Source organism: Manis javanica, chromosome 5 (genome assembly GCF_040802235.1).
Source record: "Manis javanica isolate MJ-LG chromosome 5, MJ_LKY, whole genome shotgun sequence".
Classification (NCBI taxonomy): domain Eukaryota; kingdom Metazoa; phylum Chordata; class Mammalia; order Pholidota; family Manidae; genus Manis; species Manis javanica.
Window position 1 is genome coordinate 144663371 of NC_133160.1, and position 26290 is coordinate 144689660.

The 26290-nt window shown below is 36.1% G+C and overlaps 1 protein-coding gene across 6 annotated transcripts in view; it reads left to right on the forward strand.

The window, feature by feature from the left end:
* Window positions 1–26290, forward strand: part of ARAP2 (ArfGAP with RhoGAP domain, ankyrin repeat and PH domain 2) — a 175964-nt gene that overhangs the window by 84499 nt on the left and 65175 nt on the right. For all 6 annotated transcript variants that reach the window (XM_073237750.1, XM_073237753.1, XM_073237752.1 and 3 more), the window contains exons 14-19: window positions 1927–2101; window positions 2560–2694; window positions 14598–14742; window positions 16711–16813; window positions 17478–17676; window positions 19365–19428. In XM_073237750.1, coding sequence (XP_073093851.1) covers window positions 1927–2101; window positions 2560–2694; window positions 14598–14742; window positions 16711–16813; window positions 17478–17676; window positions 19365–19428 — 821 coding nt within the window. The remainder of the gene's footprint in view (window positions 1–1926; window positions 2102–2559; window positions 2695–14597; window positions 14743–16710; window positions 16814–17477; window positions 17677–19364; window positions 19429–26290) is intronic.

Below are 26290 nucleotides of genomic sequence, written 5' to 3' on the forward strand. Positions count from 1 at the left end.
CTTAGAGATGTTTTTGTATGCCTAGAGAATATATTCTTTCATGATCCTCCATTCTTTAATTTACTTTTAATGGCAATACTTATTGGATAAGGATCTTAGGTAAGTAGCATTTTGCTGAACATCTTAGAAGATAAATGCCTTTTCCATACTTCTCCAAAAACTACAAGATGATACAAGTGACTTAGATTTCTTTTGGTTTAGTGCCCCTAAGCCAAGTTTTTCTTCTTTGTACATTTTTGATTTTGGTAAAGGGAGGATGGATATCATGTGATTTTAAAGCAGTGGCATGCAATAAATGCAAGATTCATGATGGCTACTTAAGGTAGAGAGAGTCAGGGAAATAGGGATGGTGGATAGGGAACCATATATTTACATAGGGTATTATTAAAAACATTTGTTTTGGATGGTGTTTTCATGGGTGCTATTACATTATCAAAATAGCAGACCAGGTATACCAGACATGCATGAAATAATGATGACAGAGTATAATAAATCAAGGATTATGATTAATTCTTGGATTAGAGGCTCATACACACCAATAAATATGGCAAATGAAGGAAAACAGTAGGGTGATGAAAAAGAATAAAATGAAATACACGTGATTAAATGGGAAGGCAGTTAAAGCTATTGTAGCCAAATTCAGAAAGACCCTTTTGGCATCTCTTACCAAAGAAGAATTAAATAAGCTATCCTATAAAACATAATAATAGATGTGGATCTTAATGTCTTTTTAAATATGTGCCAAGGATTTTGAAAAGAAGTTAAAGCATCTTCAACTATTTGATAGTAAGAATAGCAAGGGTTTTAAAAATTTTAAAAATATTTTACTATCTAATAAAATCATTGCTTAATTTTATTTCTTTTTATGAGTTATGTTAGCTGTTACCTTTTCCAACACCTTCATTTTACAGATGAGGAAAAAATAAGACCCAGGAGGAGAAGGGATTGCCTAAAATCACCTAGCAAATTAGTACAAAGTCAGGTACAAGAATTCAGCTTCTTGGTTCTGACAAAAGAAACTGGAGATGAGCTAGGCTATGACAGAGAAGAGAAGTACTTTCAACAGTTGACTCTCCAGGGCTGGAGCTGTGAAAGCATCCTGGGACTTCTTGGCTGTACACTGTCAAATGCCTATTGGGATATTTAATGAACAATTGTTCTGAAATTGCATTATGAAGGACAGATTGACCAGGGATCCATCCAGGTGCACCATGTCAGGAGTGGGTAAGGTGTTGAGGCCAAGGCTAAAGAGTCAGATGAAATCAGAGTGCCAAAATTAGCGTTTGGAAGCCAATGTGAAGTCAATAAAGTGAGGAAGAAGTTAGAGGATGAGAGGTTATTACTTCAAGAAAAAGAGAAAAAAAGTGAAGCTTCAGTGGTTCCTAGAGTTTGTATAGTGATGGTTTATAACACAAGTCAATAATGTTTTATTGCTTTTCTCCTCCCCACCCATAGCCCTAAAAAGGAAAGAGCCTGAACTTGCTTTGCAGTCATCTTTTAAATTCTCAAGGCACAATAGTTTAAGGATTGTTCAGAACCTGATTAAGCTGGAAAATACATACATACATATACAACATTCATATGACAAAAGATTTAGTGGATACTTTGTTATTACATTTGAAATGTTTTGAATTTTCAGCTGGTGTCATAGTATGCAAGCATAAAAAAACGTCTTTGTAAACAAATACGAAGGGGTAGAAGATTGGGAACATCGCAGCTCAAAGCATTGAACAGGTTGTAATTTAAATTCATACGAAGTGGACCTCTTGAGCCTATTGCTTAATTCAGGGCATAATTATTATTAGCCTTCTTAGTTAAAAAGGAATATAAACTTCATCTTGTAAATGGTTTGGTAGACTTTCACTCATTTAATAGCTAGAATTGTATTCTCTTCCTTTGAAACGTGTTTTTTCTTTTAACAACCAGGCTCTGTGTGCTGCTGTAGTAAAACCAGATGTTTTGGAAACAATGGCTTTGCTGTTCAGCGGAGCAGATGTTATGTGTGCTACTGGGGACCCTGTGCATAGCACCCCCTATCTACTGGCCAAGAAAGCTGGGCAGAGTCTGCAGATGGAATTTCTCTACCATAACAAATTCTCAGGTTAGCCCCTGTACCTGTATTAGCCTGGTCTCTTCTGATATATTTGTAAGAAAACTGAGACACAAATCTATTTATTGTTCAAGTAAGAAAAAAACTGTCCTAATGAAGAAAAATATAATTACCAAAAAGTTGGAAGATGCTTAAGACAATATATCATTTTAAGAAAAAGTTTAGGAAATAAATCTTTTTGTGTTTCTTCAATTTTATAAATGGAAGATTAAAATAGTTAACCCAACATAATCATCACCAAAATTAAATCTGATTTTCATATGTGTTAATAAAAACAACTTAAGTGCTTATTTTCAGATTTTGTACAAAGGAAAATAAATATCTCAGTACATTTATTCTGGTAAATTCAAAATAGCTTTTCTTCTAGTTAAAAACTCAGGCATTTATAAGCAAAGGAAAAATTATTTATACCTCAGATTTCAGACGCATCGTTTCTATAATTTTTCTAGATTTCCCTCAACATGACACTCATTCTGAAGGTGGATTAAGTCAGGAGCCCACCCAGTCCACATTCCTGTGTGACTTTCTGTATCAGGCTCCTGCTGCTGCTTCTAAACTCGCTTCAGAGAGAAAACTCCTTGAAGGTATCTTTTCTGCTCCATTTAGATTGTGTTATCTGATAAAACTTTATTTCATTATCAAAACAATTAGGTTTGCATTTTGATCTTTTTTCCCTTAAGATGTTAGATTTCATCTTGCAGTAGAGAAATATTTTTTGAGGATTTTTAAATGCTTCAAGGCACAGATACTGTTTCATGCACCTCAGCAGGGGTTCACCACTGGGCTGGAATGCTGAGTGAATTCTCAACAGAATTCACTGATGTCTTCCTGAGGGCCAACCAATGGTGTTTCAGGATGTAAACAGCCGCCCTCCTTAGGGACACACATGAACTGGGGAGATGCAGGTAAATGTCAACACATAGGAAGAACTGACCAGTTTTGGGTATCTTTTCTATACGAATACTGATATCAGAAGTTCAGTTTGTTCTGAGGATATGTGTGTATAAATAAAGTTTAAGCATAGTTTCAAAAAAAATGATAGGAATTAATGTGATTTAACAACTTAGTCTACATTTGGGGAATTAATCTGAGTCACAGGAAGCATGCATCCACCTGTCCATCCAGCTCCTGTGTCAAGCATGTACTAAAACATTAGGAATATAAAAATGAATAAGAAACAGGCCTCATGCTCCAGTTGCATACATATGAACTAATTTGAGAAATATCAGCAGTAAAAGATAATGAGATCTGTTTTACAAGAACAAAGAGAATTTAAGAGAGATTAAGCTGTATGGGCCATTTGATGTGGGCATTCAGAGTTTCAGACGCCTGGTACTAATTTCCTAGGTTATTATGTTAGGGATATAATCCAGCTGTATTACTGGATCAAAGGGACAGGAGGGTGAAAAACTCACTTTAAAGTATTAACCCTAATCTTTGTGCATTTGGAGTGATTATGTTAGTATAAATCCTTTATGCCCACCAAAATTACATCTCTAAGGAGAATTATATTGGGATTAACAATAGTTGATTAGATTTTCCTGAAAACAGTAGCTATCCTTTAGTGAGCATGTGCTATGGTTATAGTATTGCTTTAGGCACTTTACATACATTGATTGTAATTTTCATAAAAACCTTCAGGTTAATTAATACTATGCTGATTTTCACATGGAAACTGGAGGAGCTCAGAATGAAATAGAATTTTATATCTGATCATGTTATGATTGTGATTGTATTATTTTGCCCTTAGTCAAAGCGTGATGGCCAGGTCACACTAGAATGGCAGAACATTTTGTCATTTAGTTTAGATGTTTTCGGTTCCTTCAGCAATTGTTTTTTAATGTCGTCCTTTACTCAACCTAACCAATAATAAATAACAAACTTTATGAGATTTTCTCATCTTCTCTTGCACCTTATCAGTAGTTAGCCCTTAAGTAGTTGAAAGTTGACCAATCAGAAGGAGGAAAAAAGTACCTAAATAATCTGTGAATTGACTATAGTAATTACTAAGGTAATTGAATTAATGTACTTAGAATAAGTTTTTAAATTTTCTAGAATGTTTCTTCTAAATAGTAGGAGATCTTAGACTCACCCTTCAAACCCCTTATACAAAGATGAAATAGGGAATTTGAAATGTAATATTTTCTTCCTAAGGTTTTTCAACATATCATAGGCATTCTGAGGGCTAAAAGTAAGCTTTTATTTATTTTTTGGCAATTTTGATTATAATATTTATAGTTATCAGTTTGTTTTAATACTTCCTTGAAATAGATTGCTTTTCTTAATCACTTGAGGACTAAATTGATATTTTAGCTTATAATTGAATCATTCTTTCCTTTTATCTTTTATAATTAATTAGGGATTTTTTTTTGGTTAAAATTGATTTCAAAAAACAGAAACTAATGCATTCCCTCTATAATTTAATTAGGAATTTTTTCTCATTCTGGAACATCCTTTTTTAAGTAATACGAAATTGAACTTTTGTACTTTGGCTATGCAGCCTACCAGGAATGATTTCATTGGAAAATAGTCTCCTGCCAACGTATTCTTGCATGATCTTCATTTTTTTCCATCCAGGTTGTCAACAAGTTCTATCATTTCAAACAGAAATTTGATCCTGAATCATTTGGCTGCTCTTCATCTCTGCCTGATACCATACTAGTCCCCACCACCATCATGTCCTGCCTCGGCTGTAGTAGCCTCCTTAGTTGTCTGCCAATATCTGCCCTAGCTTTCCTCCAAACCATTCTCCAAAAAGCAGACTTAATGATTATTAAGAATGTAAATAAGATAAGGTGTTTCCATTGTTTGTATATATTCAGCAGCTTCTCATTCTAGAATACAGCTCTCTTCCTTATTCTGACCTGTCAGACCTTCTCATACCCTCACTCCTCCATTGTATGCTGTTCCTCCCTATGCTCACATGACTGGCCACCCTGGTTTCTTCTCCATTCCTGCAACATGCCACATTCTTTTCTGCCTCTTCTAGACCTTTGCAATTGCTGATCACCTTGCAAGGAGGTCACTTCTCGGAGTCTGGCTCCTTCTTATCTTTTAGGGATCTCTGTCCAAAGCTACTTAGTCAGAGAAACTGCTCGGCAGCCTCCTATAGTGTGTTCCACTACCAGCTTTTCCCTTTCATAGGACATTGTTCATTTCTGTGACAGCATTTATCACATGAAGTTGATCCCTCCTTCATTGATTTGTTTCTTCCTCTCTCTTGAGTAAAAGTTCAATGAAAGATTGGCATTTTCTGACTTTTCACAATTACCGAATAGTTGGTGCCTAAAATACATTTTTGACTTGCATCTTAAAAGATATAATTGTTGGCACAAAACATATTTTCCATAAATAGCCTACTTAAAAATGAAGACGAAAAGTCAAACTACCAAGAAACATGGAATTCTGCTTTTCTCTTTTTCTTACTCATTTCTCCCTCAAGATCATGCTGTGGTCTTACTCCCATAGCCGCTTTATGATGGAAAAATGAATAATTTGGAAAGACTTAGAGATTAAAATGTGGCTGTCACTTTTGCCTCTGAACAGCAAGCACCTGGACTGCATCTCTCCATCAGTGCTTGTCAGGATGGCTATAGAGCAGAATGATTAAAAACAGAAAAATTGGGGAATAAAATGCATGCAGTTCTTCAGAGAGTTACAGAGGCTTCAAATTGTCAGTTCAGGTTTTCAGGATTTGAAGTTCTTCTAGCATCTGGTTATGAAGACTGATCTGTATTTTTCTTTTCTATTTCTTTTTATTCCCCCCTCAATTTAGTGTTCACAAAAGGAGACTGATAGCTCTTGTTAGACCTAAGTGTGGAGCTGAATAATAGCATCCTGGTTTTGTCTCCTATTTTTTCACCTCACCTGTATTTTTTTCCCTTGGTATCTTACCTTATCTGTTGACACAAAGTTTGGTTTTTAAAAAGAAAAGTGGTTGATACTGGAAACTCTATCATCTCTTTATATTTAATGTCATAGTTAGCATTGAAGAATTTTGAAGATCTTTTGTTCCATAAATGTCTACCTTATCTAGTTTAAAAATGTTTCTCCAAGGGTAAAACACATTTATTTTAAATGCAGAGGATTCCTATTTTCAGTGGATGCCGAATACCATCATTTTAGGAAATTCTTCATAAGGAAACAATTCATGCTTTCAAAAAATAATAGTTTCACCATAACTATTTCAGATTTCTTGTTCATATATGTATTAGAAAGCATGACCTCTGCATTCCTCTGATACATTCTAAAGATGGACCTAAGTGCTTCAGGTAGCAGGCATGGACAAGCATGCCTGTTCATGTAGCTTCTAACAGGCACAGCAAAGCACTATGCAGAGTGCTCAAGAGGACAGCTTGGTAGCCTTATGAACTCGACTGCCTGGGTTCTACCCTCAGCCCTGATGCTAACTTACGTGACCTTGGGAAAGTCAAGTAACCATTTTGTGCCTGTGGACAGATAAAGGAAGAGATATGTAGTAATAAACCTGATCTTATAGGTTTTTTTCCTCAGGATTCAATGAATTGATGTATATAAAATATGTAGAAAAGTACGTGCACATGCATATGATGAGAAAGGGAGGAGCAGCAGTGGCGCCATCTGTATACACAGCAATTTCTAACTTCCAGTTAGCCTTTGATTTTAGGCATGTCGTACAGGCTGTAGCTGACAACAGATGTACCCAGCTATAGCATCCATATCACTTCAGTGTAGTCTTTCAATAGGTCACCTTTGGAGTCCTTTACCTGTACTAAAGTAAATTCCAAAAATGTTTTTCTTCCCTGATGTAAACATTAAAATTTGAATAGAAAGAATGAATTGCCTCTCCAACCAGTCTAATGACCATACACACCAGCTCCTATCTATTAAACAGCTTATGGCCTGAGAGTTACCCATTCCTATGGTCCCAATTTTGTTTCTGCTGAATGGCACCTAGTAACCCATTCACAATAAAATGACTTCTATAGCAGAGAGGGTGTCATGCTGTGTACTGACATTTCTGAGTCAGAGCCAGGAGAGCACACCTGAATGGCCTAAGCAGACCAATGCAATCCAACATAATTTTGTTAAAGTTTTTCATTGCTTCCCAAATGAATTGGAATGTCAAGATTTCCTGTCACAACTCTGTTATTAGAAATCTCAAAGGTAGTATCTGTGCCTGCCTTATCCGACCTCTGGCCCTTTTCATTGTGTTTTCTTTCTTCTACTTATAAAAATAAAGCTAATCAAGGGTTATAGCGATGGTAATGCTACAGGATTAAATATCCCCAAGCCTTTATTTCTAGCTTAGAATGAGTTTGTATTCACCTTTTTAAAGAGATTGGTCATTTGTTTGCCATTAGAATTTGCATAATTATATTCTGCATTTACATTTATTTTATGCATCATGCATGTGGCACTTTTTGTTTAAGACCTCCCAATGGCTCCCACTTGTCTACTGAGAAAGGTACAAACTCTTGAACACCTGTCATGTGAGACTCTTGGGGCTTGGCCTCTGCTCTGAGCCTGCAGTCTTGTTTCCCATTTCCAAATTTCACATGTAATCTGATTCTCTGGCCAAATAGGTTTTCAGTAGTTTCCCCTTTCTGTGACTTTACTCATACTGTTCTTAGAATTATGGAATGATTGTAGCTCAGAATGTATTTTTTGCTACTTCAGAAACATGCCTTTTCAGAAGCTGTGTTTTTCTGTGGAATTTTTTCTGAGTGTGGCTTCTCTCTATGATTGCTTATAACCCCTAACAGGGCCACTTGATGGTTATTATTCCAAACACATCTCCTGTTCAGTTGGATTGCAGGTTGAATGAGGACAGGGTGTGGAATTCCTAATAATCGGTGCCAGTCATTATCTATATACTGAATAAGTGCAAATTTTGCTTTATTCTTTATAAAGGGTATGCTAGTCATCTGAGTACATTGTTTTGAAATTATTTCATAAACTCAAATTGATTTGTGCTCTGACTTTTCCTTTTCTTATATTGTAGAAATCTGTAAAAAATACTTACAGATTGTGGCTTTTCCTGATTGTCATGTAACTGTGCAGAGTCTGCAATGTGTCTCAGGATTTGAGGACCCTGGAACAATGTCACCTCCAGTAGGAACTGATGGGGTCTCTGTGAGCTTTCTTTTCCAATGGGTACTGAAGAAATTCTTGGTGCTTTTTTCTTCCTCCAGTTATAATTCACCTTTTCATTTGGAAATCTATTTCTCAGAACATAGTGAACCTATAGCTTTCCGGGTTTCTATCTTTTGCGTATTTCTCCTCATTGATAGTTTCTGATGCCAAACATGTCATCTTGGTTTCTTTTTTCTTCTTCTCACCACCACCAGGGAAATTTAAAGACTAACTTAATATATACTGTCTTTTAACTTTTTTTTAAATTACTTTAACATAACTTCAGCATTACAGAACAGTTGCTAGTACAAAGCATTCCCATATACCTCTTACCCAGGTATTCCAAGTATTAACATCTTACATTTATTTTATCCTCTTTATGTGTGTGTGTGTGTGTGTGTGTGTGTATGTGTGTGTGTGTGTGTGTGTGTGTGTGTGTTCAGGCATACATTGGAGATACTATGGGTTTGGTTCCAGAACACCATAATAAAGCGAATATTGCAATAGAGTGAGTCATGAATTTTTGGTTCCCCAGTGCGTGAGAGTTATGTTTACACTACCCTGTAGTCTCTTGGGTGGGCAATAGCCTTGTGTCTAGCAAAACAATATATATAACTGAATTAAAAAATACTTCATTGCTAAAATATGCTTACCATCAGCTGGGCTTTCAGAGAGTCATAATCACTGATCACAGATTAGCAGAGCAAATATAATAGTAATGAAAAAGTTTTAAATATTGTGAGAATTACCAAAATGTGACATGGAGACACAAAATGAGCAAAGGTCTTGGAAAATAGTGCCAGTAGACTTTATTGATGCAGGTTCCCACAAACCTTCAGTTGGTAAAAAACACAGTATCTGTGAAGTGCAGTTGTGTTAAGTACGAGGAAAGGAGCTGTGTCTGTGTGTATTTTCAGACTTGAGTAAGTTTGCAGACTTGATGCCCTTTTAGCCTCAGTGTGTGTTTCTTTAAAAAGACATTCCCTAAACAACCACAATATAGTGATCAAAATTAGGAATTAGTCTAATCTATAGACTTTGTTCATCAAATCTGTACCTGTAGGCCTTGTTTATTAGCCTTAATGTCTGTTGCACTAAAGTATATTTTAAATATCACTTAGATGGTCACTTATATAATTTAATTTTTGGCAATAACTTAATATTTCAGAGTTGGTACAATCTCTAGAGTCCAGAAGCAGGATAAAGAGATGATGATTAAAAAATAATTCCTTTTATCACAGGAAACTAAAAATTTCAAAATTTTCTTCTTACCATTACTTTTTTTAAATACTTGAGATTACTATTTAACCTCACTATTGAAAGAGTTATGTGGCATAACTGTAGATGTTGAATTATGTCATTAAAACCAGAATTTAATTTTCACACATTACTGTCTTTCACTAAGAAATACATGGGATGATTTGGGTTTTGTTGCCTAATAAACAAGGCTCTTTGTTTTAGTTTTTAAAGCAGAAATTAAAAAGGAGTGATGAAGATTCATAACAATTTTGACACGTTATATAAAATCACTGTGTCTGGTTGGCGCTTATCTCTTTTGTTTACAGGAACTTTTCTGCATTTATATTTTCATTGCCTAAGGGTCAGTTGAGAAATAAGTTAAATGCAAGGAGTATTTTTGGAATGTATAATAATATAAAACCCACTAAAATACTGAGGCAGTAAATACCCACTTTGTATTTGCACATGATTTTCAGAATATAATAGGAGTAAAATAAGCCTGAAGAGACCCATATCTAAAATGACACTTTATTCCCAGCCCCACTTGTTTTTCTTTAGATTCTAATTTAGCAGATAAGAATTGCACCTTTTTAGAAATGACCCCAAGTTTTATTTTCAAAATTGAAAGAGATAAAACATATAGCCTTAAGGCAGTAGTTCCTGACTTCCAGTATTAAATGCGCAATTAAATTGTAGCAGTTAATAACTTCTCTTCCCCCTTTATCATTTCCATAGTCAGTTATAATAATCTTTAACTTAAGTTTCATTTCTTCCAATATTTTTTTCATGTATATGGACCATTGTTTATTTTTATGGCTTTGTTGCCATGCTGTGTTTATGCTCCTCAGTTCTTGTCCTGCTAAAGCAAAGGATTGAAAGGCAGAGAGAGACACAATAGTGAAACAGAAAAGTTTCTCTGAATACATTCCAGAGAAAAAGTGGGCCAGAGTCAAGGTAGACAAAGGCCTCTCCCCATTAGTTTGGAGGCTTTTTATTACATTCTGTCTAGGAGGTGCCTCTTTGATTGACAAGGTGGGGTCATTTGATTGACAGGTCTGTCTCTATAGCCATCCCCCTTCGTGTGCATGTCCTTTCCCATGGTGAGGTGTGGTTTGGGCAGTTCTTAGTTTTGTTTGATTGTGTGCACATTGGGAGCTGGTTGGGACAGGTTGGGCCTCGTCCCAATAGGCAAGGAAGTTATCTCCCTGAAAGGTCTTTGTTGTCTTCACGTAGACCCCCTACCTGGGCAGAGTTGGGAAGTTTCTTCCTTTGAACCTTATCTTCCCCTTCTCCGGCTATTGTGTCTGTCTTTCTACATAACAACTTCATTGACTCAGATGTTCTATTAACCTGTATGATTTACTGTACAAAATGATATTCTCATATTAGAGTCGATGCATTAGCAGAATTTGACTCAGTGTTTACATTTAAATTAATGTTAATTCCATTTGCATTTTTATGGTTGGGCCTTATTTTTTCTATGTTGTTCTTCAACCCTTCCAGTTTTTCTTATTCATCAACCCTAGACCCTTTCCAGTTTGGTTCATCAGCCCTCTTCCACCTTTATTTGTGTCCCTATTATGATTTCAGAAGCATTCTACTATCCTCCAAGATTGCTTGTTTCTTTTGAAATTCTCTTTTACCCCAGGGTGATCAGAGAACAGTTTGGCTAACCTCTCTGTCCACTTTTACTGCTTCTGCTTCCAGACCTTTGAGGTTGCTGAGAATAATTGCCAGGTAGCAAGCAGTGCCTTTTTGATCAGCTACAAATTCTTATGCATATTTGTTTAACCTAATCTGGTTGCAGCACACTAATTGGTGATCCTTATAAATAATTTTTATGTCTAATTTTTATTTTATCAAAACAATACATGCACATAGTTTTAATGGAAAACAGATATTTGTTCCTTGTTTTTTTATTCTTAGACATTATCCATTTGACTCTAATTAAGTTGTCTCATTTATTCTTTTTCTCTTAGAAGTAATGTTAATTGGGTGTTAGACTTCATAGATCATCATATCTTTTTTTCTCTCTTTTGGAAGTTTCTTTTCTAAGCCTTCTTTTGTTTTCTTTTTTTTTAAATTTATGATATATTTTTTAATTATCCAAAATTGGTTTTTTTGCTCATAATTTTCTTTTAGAGCATGTTCTTGTTTTATGGTTGCAGTATCTTCCCTGAACAGTCTTATATTAAATAAAATTTTAAAAATTGTTACTTTGTTTTTGGTCTCTGTCTTTTACATTGGAAACTGTCTTTTAAATGTTTGGATCAGTTCTCAGAAGACTCCACCAGTGTCCTGCTGAGAGTTGGGTTGGAGGTCTTGGTTATCACTGGTTCTAGCATTTTGTATGTATGTAGGGGGGAGGTAACCACTTTCTTTTCAGAATGACTCCTTACCTATGCTTCCAAGTAAGGCTCGAGCCTTGCAGGTTAGAATCTGGTTGGTTCAGTTTCTCCAGAGTAAAGGATCAGCTTTCACATGGCTGAAGAGGGGTTGTTAGCTCCTTAGTACAGAGGAAAAGATATATGGGCTTAACTGGAAAAGATACGGGCTTTTAACACAAACCTGGCTTCTTACCCACACTTATGTTAGCCTCTCCATTACTTTTGGGAACTTTGTAATGCATTGCTTACTTCCTGTTAACTTCTTATGCAGATCTGAAATCACCAGCTTTTATTTTAAAAAAATCAGTCACTCCCTATATACTATATGTCCCTTTGGTTCTCTTTGTCCTTTTGGGTTTATACCTTCTATCCTTTCCATGTCATTCTTTCGGAGTTCGGGGAGGGAATGGAGATATATACATGGATCCATCTTCCTATGCTAAACGTAATTCCATTTATGATTCTCTTACAGATTAACACATCTTTGTGTTTCTCTTGAAGTTGGCAGTCTCATTTGAGCCATCTTCATAACTAGTAACTTTGCTTCCTAACTTATGACAATAATAATTCCAGTAACTTTCCTAGGCCAAGCAATGGGGTGATTGTTAAGATATAGAAAATATAGTTCTTGTTCTTATGTAGCTTATAGCATTTCTGGATAAGTAAACAAATCTAAATTGTTATATTGTTCACATATTGCAGTTATATTTAAAATTATGTTGAATGAAAATTATTTTTTAAAAATGGTACTATATATTTAAACAGCCACCTATAAAGTCACTTTTCTATATGCTTCACATGTATTGCATCATTTGATCACCATAGCAATCCCATGAGTGAGACGCTTTTCTTATCCCCATTTTACAGATGAGAACCTGAAGCACAGATGGATGAAGTTCTTTTTCAAGGGAACCCAGTTAGTGGTGCAGGCGTTGGTAGAGCCCAGGGTCTTTAGCTTCCAGTTCCACCTTCTTAGGGTACACCTAGTGCTGAGGGTGCCACGGGGAGATACTCAACTTGGCTTGGCAGGAGAGAGAGAGAGTTGGAGAAAAGTCCTGGGAGAGGCTGCGCCTAAGCCCAGTCTTGGAGAAATTGGATTAGCTGGAGCAAGTACCATTTTAGTTAAAGAATCTTCTTACCTCACTATCTAACTGTATGTTTCCAGTTCTTCTCTTTAGTCTTGTCTATCTGAGAAAGAAAATGTTTATCTTCTGTTCAGTTCAGTAAACATTTTTTGATTGTCGGCCATTTGCTGCACCGTGACTCATGCCCTCATTTGAGCTTATGATAACCGTTTTGTTGAGCCATCTTTCCTACTTCTCTCCACTATACACTCAGTATGCTGCCACCAGGCTTTGTTCACAGCACTCTCAATAAAGTAGGCAGTTATCTCCTTATTAAGAAAACCAACAAACATTTTTTCGTCCCATTTTTATTAGATCTCTTTGCTGTATTATAGTGGGAATCCCTCCTTTTTGAAATGCTCAACCCCTCTCCTGTTTTACACACTGTTGGTGCTTTCATGGACCTCTCCTACATCAACGAATTACTCCTTCATGTGTTAAGATCCCTACAACTTTACCCTTGGTTACTTTATATTTGCAACTACTACCTGTATTCTGAAGATTTTCTGGTTATTGAGACCTTTCTTTCTCCAAGCTGAAAATCCATAGAGAGATGTAATAAGTATTTCTACTGGGATTTCCAACAGAAATCTCTCACTCAGCTTATCTAAAGGTAGACCCACTGAAACTGTGTCTACTTTATTTTCTTTTAAATGAAAGTGGGCTTTACTGCTCATCTTGTAATGAAAGCTTAAAAATAGGTTCTCTCTCCTTGAATCCAATCAGTATGCTTTATCTCCTTAAAACACACACCCATCTATGCATTTCTCTCTCCCTCCTCCTCCCCCAAATCTTTACCACCACTGCCCTGCTTTTAGCCATCTGCATCTCTCCCTTAGACTTCTGCTGACAGTGTCATCACTGGTCTCCTGTGTGTGGCCTCACCTTCTCAAATCCGTTTGTCACAGTAAGCAGAGTGTATAAAATTCAAATCTGATTATGTTCCTCCCCTGAAACCATTTCATTGGCTCACCAGCAATGACAAAAATCAAAGCTCAGCAAACTTTTCTGAAAAGGGCCCAGTAGTGAATATTTTAGGCTTTGTAGGCCAGATGTCTGTGCTGCAAGTCAGCTCTGCCTTTATAGCAGGAAAACATCCACAGTCAGTCTATAACCAAATGGGTGTGGCTATGTTTCAGAAAAACTTTATTTATGAAAACAGATGGTGATCTGGATCTGCCCTGCAGGCATAGTATGCTGACCCTCCCCAGACCAAGGTATTAAGGGCACTGCCGGTTATAACCCCCTTTTTCTTTTGCATACCTACCTTAACATCAACCACAGTCATACTTTTTATGGTACATTTTTCCTCCTGATACTATGTGCAGACATCAGTCCTTGCTCTGTTAGAGTTGGTTTGTAGAGGCTGTTTATGGATCTGCCTGCTTCTCTAGTCATCAATGTCATAGTTATTTATGGCTTCTACATCCCTTGTCATGAGATTGTAGACTTTTTGAAAGCAGAGAATATGACAACTTTATATCCCATGCAATAAAGCATGCTCTTTGCACAAAATAGGAAATTAATACATTTATTTGAATCCAGTCATTAGTTTTAACCGAGGTATTTTTTAAAATTAGACATACGATGCAGTTCAATTTATTGTTTGTTTTGAATTCTTAGAGACAAATAAAAAGTGGTGTGTTTTGGAAGCAGGCTTCTTGAGTTACTATGAAAATGATAAGTCTACCACACCGAATGGCACCATTAATATCAGTGAAGTAATCTGCCTGGCTGTACACAAGGAGGACTTGTATTTAAATACTGGGTAAGTCTATCATTAAACAAGGAGGAGGTGAAAAATATTTTCTGATATTTATCACCTGTAGTAAGGGTTTTATTTCAGTCCTTCAGTGGTTTTTATTGTAGAAGGGTTGAATGGTTTCTTGAAGCTTTAGCATTTTAAATTCCTTAGGGAATTCACTAAAAAGTTGGAAAATTAAAATACTACACTAGGTAATATGAAAGGCTAACATGTTTGCATCTAATCTTAAGTAAATTTATAGCATTCCATTCTTGAACAAGTAGTCCTACAATTTTTATGATTTACTAATTATTTAAAGTAGTGGACTACTGGCAAAATGTATGCTCTTAATGCATCATGGTTCGAATAGATGACAATGGAAAATATTCAGTGATAATATATCACAATAAACAAAATACTAAGTCTATTTAATAACATACTTAAATGCAAAATTCCTTAAAGATCCACTTTGGCATTTTAATGGTCTCAAATAAGTTGCGATTAAAAGCATTATGTACTTAATATATTTGACTCAGAATATTTCACAAAAATTCTGAATTTTAGAAACAGACCATCTGAGATCTTTGGTGTGAAAATTTCTAATCACATTTTGTGATGTAATTAGTGAATAAACATTAAAATCTTCAAAATATAAGTTGTATAGGAACATAATATTTTAATAAAAATTTTATATGAGAGTGGGAAGAGTTTTGCAAAATTTTTTATTTATGTAAAACTACATGAAACATCATTACATAGTGACCAATATATGCTATTTCTAGTAACTCTAAGTTGATTTGTTTTTGTTCAATATTAATACTGTTTATTCTAAATGAATAATCAATTTAAAATGGCTTATTGTGAAATGTAGATAAGTGCATTCTCTGTATCAAGCTGTTTAATTAGTAAATAAAATACAATTTAAAATAATACTAGTTCATATTAGTAAATAATCATATTAAAAATAAAACATTCTTGACATGTTACTAATAAAAGTAGACACGCAGGAGAAAGCATCTGCAATGAGAGAAGGTTAAAAAATAATTATTGCAGCCATATTCCAAACTGCCATAAGTAGAGTTCGGACATAGTAATGTAGGCATTGAGAATTACATAAATTGTAGTTTAGGAAGAAAGCTGGCTGAAGAGGTAAGGAAGAGATTGGAGGAAAAGAAGCCAGAATTACTGAGAGTTTAACTAGAGAAAGAAAAAATTAAAAACAAAAACAGTGGGTTGAGAGAATCCTACCATTGAACTGATAAAATTAAATAAATGTCTGCCTGACTGGATGAAGAGCTGATGTTAACAGGAAGAAATTAAACTCCAAGGTTTTGAGTTTGTTGATGAGGCAGATCATGACGCAACATGAAGGAGATGAAACAGGTTTGAAGAAAAAAGGAGGAAGAAGGAAGACCACTGTGATATGGGGTGCTTTGAATGTCTTAGGTGATGGCGGCAGGCATGCATAGCACGTTCCCAGAAATAGTCGGAACTATGCATGAGGAACCCAGGGAAGAATTCAGAACATGGGGTATTATCTAATTTTTTTCTATAGTAAGGAGATGAAATTTCAGATTAGATGAGATGATAGAAGGAAAATTTGTGAAGACAAGAAGAAGCCTGCTGAGAGAACTGTTTGGGCAGTGTTTGCTTTGAATAGTTAATCAGGATGGAGTGGTCTGAGCAGGAATAGGAGTCCGAGAGAGCCCCCTGCTGCATCAGTCGGCTGATGAGTGTCCAGGGCATAAACAACATCATATGGTAGAGTGATTAAGTCATCAGAAAGATACTGCTTTTGTCTTACCCACTGTACTCTATTTAACTCATTTTAGTAAAATACAAGTCATGATCAGAAAAATATGATTGATGGATAGATTGGTTTCACAGCATCCAGTTTTCAAAGGAAATTTAATTAAAACTTTGACCTTGTGTTAGTTGTTTTCCTAAGAGCCAAACATGAGCTGGTTGTACCTTTTTATTTGTGTGCTATAGGCCCATCTTTACATTTGAGATCTACTTACCCTCAGAGCGTGCATTTTTATTTGGCGCTGAAACATCTCAAGCTCAAAGAAGATGGACAGAGGCAATAGCCAAGGTATTTAGATACTTTATCTATACCCTAAATCCAGAGATTCTTAACTTGGGGGTCAGTGGTTGAGCTTCAGAGGTCCATGAAAAATTTACACAAGATTTTGGGAAGAATGTCTGTACTTTATTAGATTTTTAAAGATTGTAGTCAAAGAGATTGAGAGCTTCCTTCCAAGCCTTAAGTACAGAAGAAATTAATGTAGGAACTTGGAGAGATCATTCTTCAAATTAAGGCCATGTTTTGATGATTAAAATCTTTTCAGTATTATAAAGGCATTTCTGTGTATGTATTTTTGTAGGCAGATATCTTATTCATGGTATACCCAAAGGAGAAAAGAACGGATTCAGTAAAATATACAAATGGAGACAAACAAATGGAGACAAAAGTTGACATTTTGAAAAATGCCACAGATCAAAAAATATATATATCTTCTTATTTCAAGTCTCTCTATATATATTAAGAAAAATGGTTTAAGATGCTGCCGTCTAAAAATGTGTTACAAGCTGTTCAGTTTTAAGACTGATAGCAAGTTTAAATGTCTTGAACTTTGGGTTACTTCCAAGTGTTTAAAACAGAAAAAAGAATATTTTTCACCTTCCATCATATCTGTAGATAGTCAAAGACTCCTATTTTCACTGTCTTTATTACTTTTCTGTATTTGTTTTAACAGCATTTTGTTCCCTTTGTTGCTGAAAACTTAACAGAAGCTGACTATGATTTGATTGGTCAACTCTACTATAAAGATTGCCATGCCCTGGATCAGTGGAGAAAAGGCTGGTTTGCTATCGACAAATCTAGTTTGCGTTTTTACCTTCAAATGCAAGAAGCTCAGGAAGATAGAATGCACTTAAGGAGACTGCAAGAGCTAAGTAAGATATTTTTTCTCTCTCACGTTTAATGGTGCAGTTCTTTATTGCATATGATTAATGGTAGCTTTTACATATGATGGTTCACTTACAAACATCCAAGTATTAGTATTTGTATCTTTATGGTATTTAGCATATGTAAGATAAATTCTACCCGAAATAAGCAGGCAAAGAGAGGCAACAAAGGGCCAGGTAATTTATTTAAATACCCCCGGGTGAGGTTCTGTGGCCCTGTTGACACAGGCCAGAGAAGTCACACCTGTTTAGGGAGGTGGGGGGCTTATAAGGGATTAGGAGGGGGAGGAGTGGGCAAGCTATCCTAGGGGGTGTGGAGAGGTATGATTGGCTAAAGGTGACATAAAAGACAAGTAGAAACTTTTTTTCCTTCCAAGAGGGAGGAGGCTGATATCCGGGTCTTAGTTGGCACATCAGGATGGAATTCAGGGAGAGCTGCCCCTTTCCATATACGGCACAGACTTTGGGGTCTGGTCTGTTCTCCCCCTATGGCATCTCTCTGTTCTGTTTGCATGTCCTTGTTTTTCCTTTCTCCAGTCTAACATTCCAGCCTTTTGGTCATAATGGGCGATGACTCAATCTGGCTACTTCCGGCTGACAAGGGGCGTCACGGGGGTTTGAGGCTGATATCAGGCTGAAGGAGGGGGTTCAGTGGGAAGAGGTGTGTAACGGTGAAGTAACATCTGGTTGGTGGCGACTCCGGTCATCTGGGTTAGCTGCTGTTGGAGGAACCTGAGGACACAAGGGGCAACTAAGAGTAAACCACAAACTGTTATTAAGGGGCCCAGTAAGGGCATTAGCCAGGCTATTATGGGGAACTGGAATTCTGGATCGAGTTTGTATCTCAATGACTAGTATTAGGATCTAGTATAGATAAGACTGCATTATTGAAACAATACTTTTCTCTAAAATCACCCTTATTTTTATTAGAAGTAGCCAGATTAAGAAAATAATTAATAGTTGGCTTGATTATTTGCATAAGTGCAGCAAGAAGAGCAATTGATTACATAGGCTCTTTTAAATATGCTTTGCTGGGAACTTTTTGTAAGGAATTTCAAATTGAACTTTTAAGGGCTTTTTGAGGCCAGAAAGCCAAGCCAGACTTGCCATCAGGTTGTGCCTGCAGTACCTGTACATTTGGGTGAATTCTTCTCTTCTCTGAGGTTCCCAAAAAATTCTTGAGGTTCTTGCATCTGCCAGGCAGTGACTTTCTTTACTCACTTGGTAAGGCTGCTGGGAACTCTGTAAGCAAGGTACTAGGCCAGTTATTTTAAGGGGCTTTGTTGGCTTTATAAAGTCAATCTTAGTTCCTTAAAGCTGTCTGTTCATATCTGAGTTGCCAACTAAGACCCAGATGTCAGCCTTCTCCCTCTTGGAAGGAAAAAAAGTTTCTAGTTGTCTATTACATCACCTTTAGTCAATCATACCTCTCCACACCCCCTAGGATAGCTTGCCCACTCCTCCCCCTCCTAATCCCTTATAAGCCCCCCACCTCCCTAACCAGGTGTGACTTCTCCGGCCTGTGACAAGAAGGCCACAGAACCTCACCTGGGGGTATTTAAATAAATTACCTGGCCCTTTATTGCCTCTCTTTGCCTGCTTATTTTGGCTAGAATTTATCTTACAGTATAATGTTTTAAAATACATTTATTCATACTTTCCTCCTCTCCCCCCAGCCATCAGCACAATGATTCAAAATGGGGGAAAAATGGATGTCTTGCTCTTGGTAGAAAAAGGAAGGTAAGTGCCTTTATGCCTTCTGTTCTTTATTGTAATAACTCCAGGGTGTAGGATATTTTGGTTACCTTGTTGGGGTAGAATCCATTATCCTATAGCCTGTTGCAAATTTTTTAAAGTATGTATGTATTCTTCGTGAGAAAGAGTACAGATGTGAAACTTGAATATTTTTGTATTTGTTATGACAAACACAGTGTGATCAATTATTGTCATTTCCTATAGCCCTAGATTCCTTTAGGACACCCACAGCTAAGTATTTAGAAGCACCTTGGTAGTTGTAAGTTTGTTTTTGTGTAGGTATGATGGATATAAATAATATCTTGAATTGTCTGTGCATGTGAGTCATGCATAGCTAAAACTTGACTTTTCACATTAAGTACCAATTTGCATCCGGTAATGTTACAAGCATTTGGGATACAAGATGAATAAACAGATACGGTCCCTGCCCTCATGAAGTATATACACTAGCGGTGGAAACAGAATAAAAGTAAAAAAAAATGTTACATGGTACCATCAATTTTAAATCCTTGAAGGAAAAATAGAGAGAGAGCCTGATGGAGCAGTATTCCGTTTTAGATAGGGTGGTAAGACGGTATCTTTGCTCAGAGATCTGCATAAAATGAAGACACAAACAATGCAGCAGCCTGAATAGAATGTTCTAATTACAAAGTCAAGGAGATTTTTAAGACCCTAGTAGTGTGTTGCCCTAGGCAATTTAAGGTCTGCAAGGAAGCTTATGTGGCTGGGCTGATTTTGAATGAGTGAGAGTGGGAAGAAATGATTCCAGTGATATCCCCGGGCATTATCGTGTAGACCCTTAGAGGTCATGCTATGTAAAGACTTGAATTTATTCTAAGAATAATGGGAAGCTACTCAGTTTGAACCAGGAAGTGGAATGATCTGACTTAAGATTTTAAAAGACGGCTCTGACTGCAGATGAATAGGCTCTTGGGGGACAGAGTGCTCCTTAGGATGCTCCTGCAGAGGCCAGGCAACAGATGACTTATCTAGTCACGTAGTGTTGAAGGGTGCTTGAACATATTGTGACAGAGGTGAAAGGATCTTTTGATGAATTAGATAAAGGTAAGAGGCCACGATGAACCCAAAATTTTTGGCCTGAGCAATTCCATGAATGATGATGCTGTTTTATCAGATCACAAATATAGGATAGTTGAGTAGGTGTTAGTAAGTTTAGGGTAGTAGTTCAAGAATGTGGTTTTGGGAGTGATAACTTTGAGATGTCTGTTTGATAGCCAAGGGGAGCTGGTGATTGGGGCGTTAGTATGTACAATCCTGGAATTGAGTGGAAGGACTGCAGCGGGCGATAGAGGTTTGAGAGTCACCAGCATATTGGTGTTATTTAGCCAAAGAACTGGACGGATTCACTTAAGAAAGAGTATAAATAGAGAAGACACTGGAGGATGGTGGTCCCTGGGGTTCTGATATTTAGAGGTCAGTAAGAGGAGGAGGATCTACAAAAAGAGCTTAGGAGGAGCAGCTAGGGTCCCACCACAACAATTGGGAAGGTATAGTCTCTTGAACAAATTGTTTTTTTCTTTATTTCTTGTCCTTTACTTCAAAATCCTTTAATTACACTGATTCAGAATGTTTAGCTCTACAAGAGTTCAACATCATTTGCAACAAATGCATGTAATATAAAAATGCAGCTGAATTAGCCTTCCTCCTGGTTGTTTTCCTTGCTGGTGACATAAATAATAACTTTCAACAGTTATCTGAACCTGCCTTTTCTTCAGCTTTATGGAAGGACATCAGCTTTAGACAGCAAACATATTGCTGATTAGATATTTATATCAGAGAATATTTTTAATTCACAGGCATAATGAAGATTTTGTATTTTCATTGATCTATTAGATTCTGATTTGGATGCCAGTTGATAGTTTCACTGTACTGTCAGAGCACTGTTAATTTATTTTCGGAAATAACAATGAGGCAGTATTATGTATAGATGGTATTATATCATTAAAGTACTAGCACAAAGGTAATTGTTACAGTCATTTATTAGTATTTACAGAATGCCTGCTGCCTGCTACCTCCTAGGGCAGGGAAGAATGGTCAACAATACAGATTTGGTATCTGAGCTCACAGAGCTTCTTAGACAGACAAGCAGCAACTTGGTAGTTGAATTTGTTGTATTTATCCTTCATATATCTATATATTTTTAATCAAGTTACTATAGCAAAGGTATTTTTCTACCATTTTCAGTTTAAGAAGGATTTAACTAGTGGCGCATAAATTTTAATTAAAATTTAGCAAACATGGATTAAAATGATTCAATTTGATGAATTTTTATTTAGTGCTTATTGCCTGCAGGCAGACTTCCTTATAAATGCAAGGTAGGGAAGCCGGAAGACTAAATGCTTTGTTATTGTAGCATCTTGACCTTTCCCCTGGACTGCAGGAAATTAGTAAGTTAACAGAGATATACTTTTGAGTTCATGGAATAGTTGAAAACAAATAGAATTCCAAAGTAATGGTCAAGGCTGCTTAATCCTGTTTTTTTATGATAATTTAAAGTTTTTATCTATTTGTTATTAACAAGTTATATTAAAAGCATTTTAACAATAGTGGAGAACAAGGAGGGTGCCAGGAAGGAAGTAGGGGGAATACAGGGGCAAATACATGCCCAAGTTAACTTCTTTCAGTCTCTTTGAAGAGCTGCCATACAAAACGTACCTTTTGAAAACAGCTATATTTAGTACTTGCTATATCCTGCTTTTACTTGTTTTCTCTTAATCAATAATATTCTGAAGACAGCAGTTATGAGAATGTGTAGAACTTAACATGTTGTGTAGACACTCTTGTAAGCACTTAAACAGCCTTCCAGTGCCTATATGATGTTGAGGAGAAAAACCCATTTTGAAATTAAGGTAAAGTCAATTTGTAACTTCACAACCAAATATTTTTTTTCTTTTTATCACAGATGTTAAATATACAGATCAGTCTCAATAATTAAATGAATAAATTGTGCCAGAAGTCTGGATAAACAATATGTTTCCAGAATTTAGAATTTAAGCATTTTATTAGAAAGCCTAAAAAATCATCTTATTAGAAAATAAATAAATGTACAGCTGTGCATACAATTTTTAGCTAATTAAAGAGAAAGCAGAAAGAAGGCAGGTCAGAAGTCTGAATAAAAAATCAAGGAGATTGTGAGTGCACTAGGTTTTAATCCTTTCCAGAACAGAAAGCATGCAGCTGTGCCAGACGATGGCACCTGAGGTGGTACAAAATAGGGCTCATCTGTATGTGTCTGTATATTTATACACACATGTATGCACATATATGTATGTATATATTTTGTAAATAAATGGACTTCAAATAGGGAATACTGGGAAAAGAATAGGTTTGGGAGTTTCATTTAAGACGTGTTGAAAATGAAGTGTTTATCAACATCTAAAGACAAGTGGCTAGTAGGAAGTTACAGTTATGGATCTGACCTTCATGTAAAGGCTAATGAAGTGGACATACATATTTTGGGGTTTCCTGTTTCTGGAAGGGAGAAGGTGAAATCACTTAGGAAGAGTCTGTTGAGTAGACAGGAAGAAGTACCATGTTGGAGCCTTGATGAATGCATGTCATATGAGAGGTGGGGTGACTTACAGGGAAGAGTAGCTGCCCTGGGATATTAAACTGGTTGATCCAGAGAGTGAGGCAAGTAATAACCAAGGCAGAGTGGTGTCACTGAGCCCAGGAAGAGAGTGCTTCCGGGAGGTGGGATTAGTCAGAAGTGTCAGGTGCTGTGGGATGAGGACAGATCCTCCATAGGTAAGTGATACTGACAGCTTTGAAGAGAGCAGAAGTGATGAAACAGAACCTGGATTAGATTAAGGCTGGAAACAAAAAAATTGAAACAGCTGCAGAGAACAGTTTGGCAAGAATGTCTGGAGGGTAATAGGATTAGTGAAGTGGAAGGGATTTGACCTTGGGAGGGAATAGATGTGCAACTTGTTTTAGATGGTTTGAACTTGTGCGGGCCAGAGAGCAGGGGCCCTCAGTTTTAACAGGAAGAAAAGAAGAATTGTTTGGTGGTTTTGGATATTGGGAGCCTTCTAGATCTGGTAGGATGTTGAGAGATACCCATCTGGTGGTGGTCAGTTGCTTTGTGAATTAGGAGTTAAGGATGACTTCTGAGCTTTTGGCCTAGGTGACTTTTGAGTGGTTGTATCATTTACCAAAATAGGGAATGCATACTTCTCTCCTGTTAAGTTTGCATACTCAAACAGACCAGTTAATTGTGGATGTGATTAAGAGCTATTTACTTCTATGTAAATAAGAGAATTTCATTGCGTGGCACTCTTTTTTCATCTCTCTCTTGATTTATTAGCCCCTTGGGAAATATTGACTGTAAGCTAAAGTAGATTGTGTTAGATTTGTCAATGACAGATAAAATTGTGGCTTATGAAATAAAAAAACTTCCAGTTACAAATGTTGATAGCATATAGAGATAGTGTGAACAACTGAAGAGAGAAACCAACCAGCTCTAAGTTTTAACCTTTATTTTTTTGCTAGTAACAGCTTGAACCAGAATTGCAAATCATAAATAAATTTAATGAATTTCACATCTTTTCCCCAACCTTGCCTACCTTTGATTAAATGGCTAAAATATTTTAATATTTCTTAAAAGCAAGGATCAGAAAAAACCTCTTAAACAGGAAAAATTCATAAATTGATAATCACCCACTCACTGAACATAGTCTCAGTTTAGATATATACTTTAATCTTCATGGTAATTTTCCCTATCTGCATAGCAAGAGTGTCTTTAGACAGAAAAATATTGCAATAATATTTTCCACACACAGAGCATTTTAGCTCCAAAAAGCCCTAAACAGAAGGTGTTCCAGATGGTGTCGCTTTAATGTGTATTCTTTGTATACTCTAAAAATTATTATTTTGGAAAATAAAGCTTTCTTGATTACACTTAAGGGTTTCTGGCATGCTATTTGATGCTGTTGCTGGGGCTTAGACTCTGTGCTTTTCCCTTATACCTTAGTCAGAATTCCTTTGTGTAAAAAAAATCATGTTCTTGAATGTCTGCTGTTAGTCAGGGAACATTCTGGAGTATTAGGTCAAAAGGCATTTTCCCGGACAGTAGGTTATATATCCACTTTAACGGAAATGTTCAAAACATCCTTTTCTTAAAATGTGAGAACTTTTTTTGCACTTTAGCCCACTGTCTGTATCTCTATCTCTCTTTCTGATAAATAAGCTACTGTGTTCACCATCGTCACACTCTATTACTGTATGACTGTTTGTCAGAGATACCTATTATTAAGCTTTTATTGAAATGTCATTGGTTATAATAAGTACAAAGTGAATGATTCAGCTGTGTTATCAGAAACAGAAAAGATGGGTGTGTGTGTTGTTGTTTTTCTATTTGTTTATTTATTTTTCAAGATTCCTTGGTTGACCTATATTAAAGCACAAAGCACTTGATGGCTCCCAAGCCTGGCTGCCTTCAGTTTTAATTGCAAATTCCAGACATATAGAACCTAACACTGGGGGATAAGTATTTCATCAAATATTGTCCACAATTGTGGAACAGACTACTTTTCTCAATTTGGGAGATTAGTACCCTAAGTTTAAGATTCTTATTTCATATCAACTTATTACATGTGATGCTTTTCCCTCCTGAAATTATCTTTTATAGCAGCTGTTTTGTTAGCAATACTCTAGAGGATGAATTATCTTAAAGTGGTTTCTAAATTGTGCATGTGATTGCAAATTAAATAGTAGCCAATTGCCCACAGTATCAGCTTGACTGCTTTTGTAACTTTCTGATAATTTAATTCATAGAGATGGTTTAGTCTGAATGTTGCTAAGGTAAAGAAGAGATTCGTTTCTCTCACCATCCCCTCAGGTTTTGCAAAAAGAAAGGTATACTATTCATACCTATATTATGAAGTGATTTTTTTGTTGTTGTTAAATGAAATGTTGAGAAAGGGAATGCATGGCTAAGGTGGATTTTAAAGTACATATTATTATTATTATTATTTTTTTTGAGAGGGCATCTCTCATATTTATTGATCAAATGGTTGTTAACAACAATAAAATTCAGTATAGGGGGGGTCAATGCTCAATGTACAATCATTAATCCATCTCAAGCCTAATTCTCGTCAGTCTCCAATCTTCTGAAGCATAACGAACAAGTTCTTACATGGTGAACGAATTCTTACATAGTGAATAAGTTCTTACATGGTGAACAGTACAAGGGCATTCATCACAGAAACTTTCGGTTTTGATCACGCATTATGAACTATAAACAATCAGGTCAAATATGGATATTCGTTTGATTTTTATACTTGATTTATATGTTGATCCCACATTTCTCCCTTTATTATTATTATTATTTTTATTTTTAATAAAATGCTGAAGTGGTAGGTAGATGCAAGATAAAGGTAGAAAACATAGTTTAGTGCTGTAAAGTACATATTATTTGCTTCAAATCTATTTTATTCAGTTCAAAGGACCTTCTGTGTACTAGAGTTTAAGCTTATGAAAAAATTAATGTGATACAATATGAAGAAGTAAAACAAAGGAGAAGATCCTTCCTAGATAAATGGGATCAGAATAATCATTTTTTAAAAGAGAATTATCTTTAACTAGATCTGGAACCCTAGGTAGGATTTCAAGAAGGAAAAAATGAGGAGGGTGAAAGATTAAGGTGTCCTAAGTTTGGACACAATAGGTACAGAGAAATAGGATAGCCTAAGGAACATCTTGAGTTCAAGTTGGTCTTTAACCTTGAGTTCTTGAGGAGAAAACGAGCCAGTGGGCCTGGAAAGATAGATTCATACCATATCAGTATCAGTTAAATTTAATTAATAATTTGCCTTGTTTTGTATCC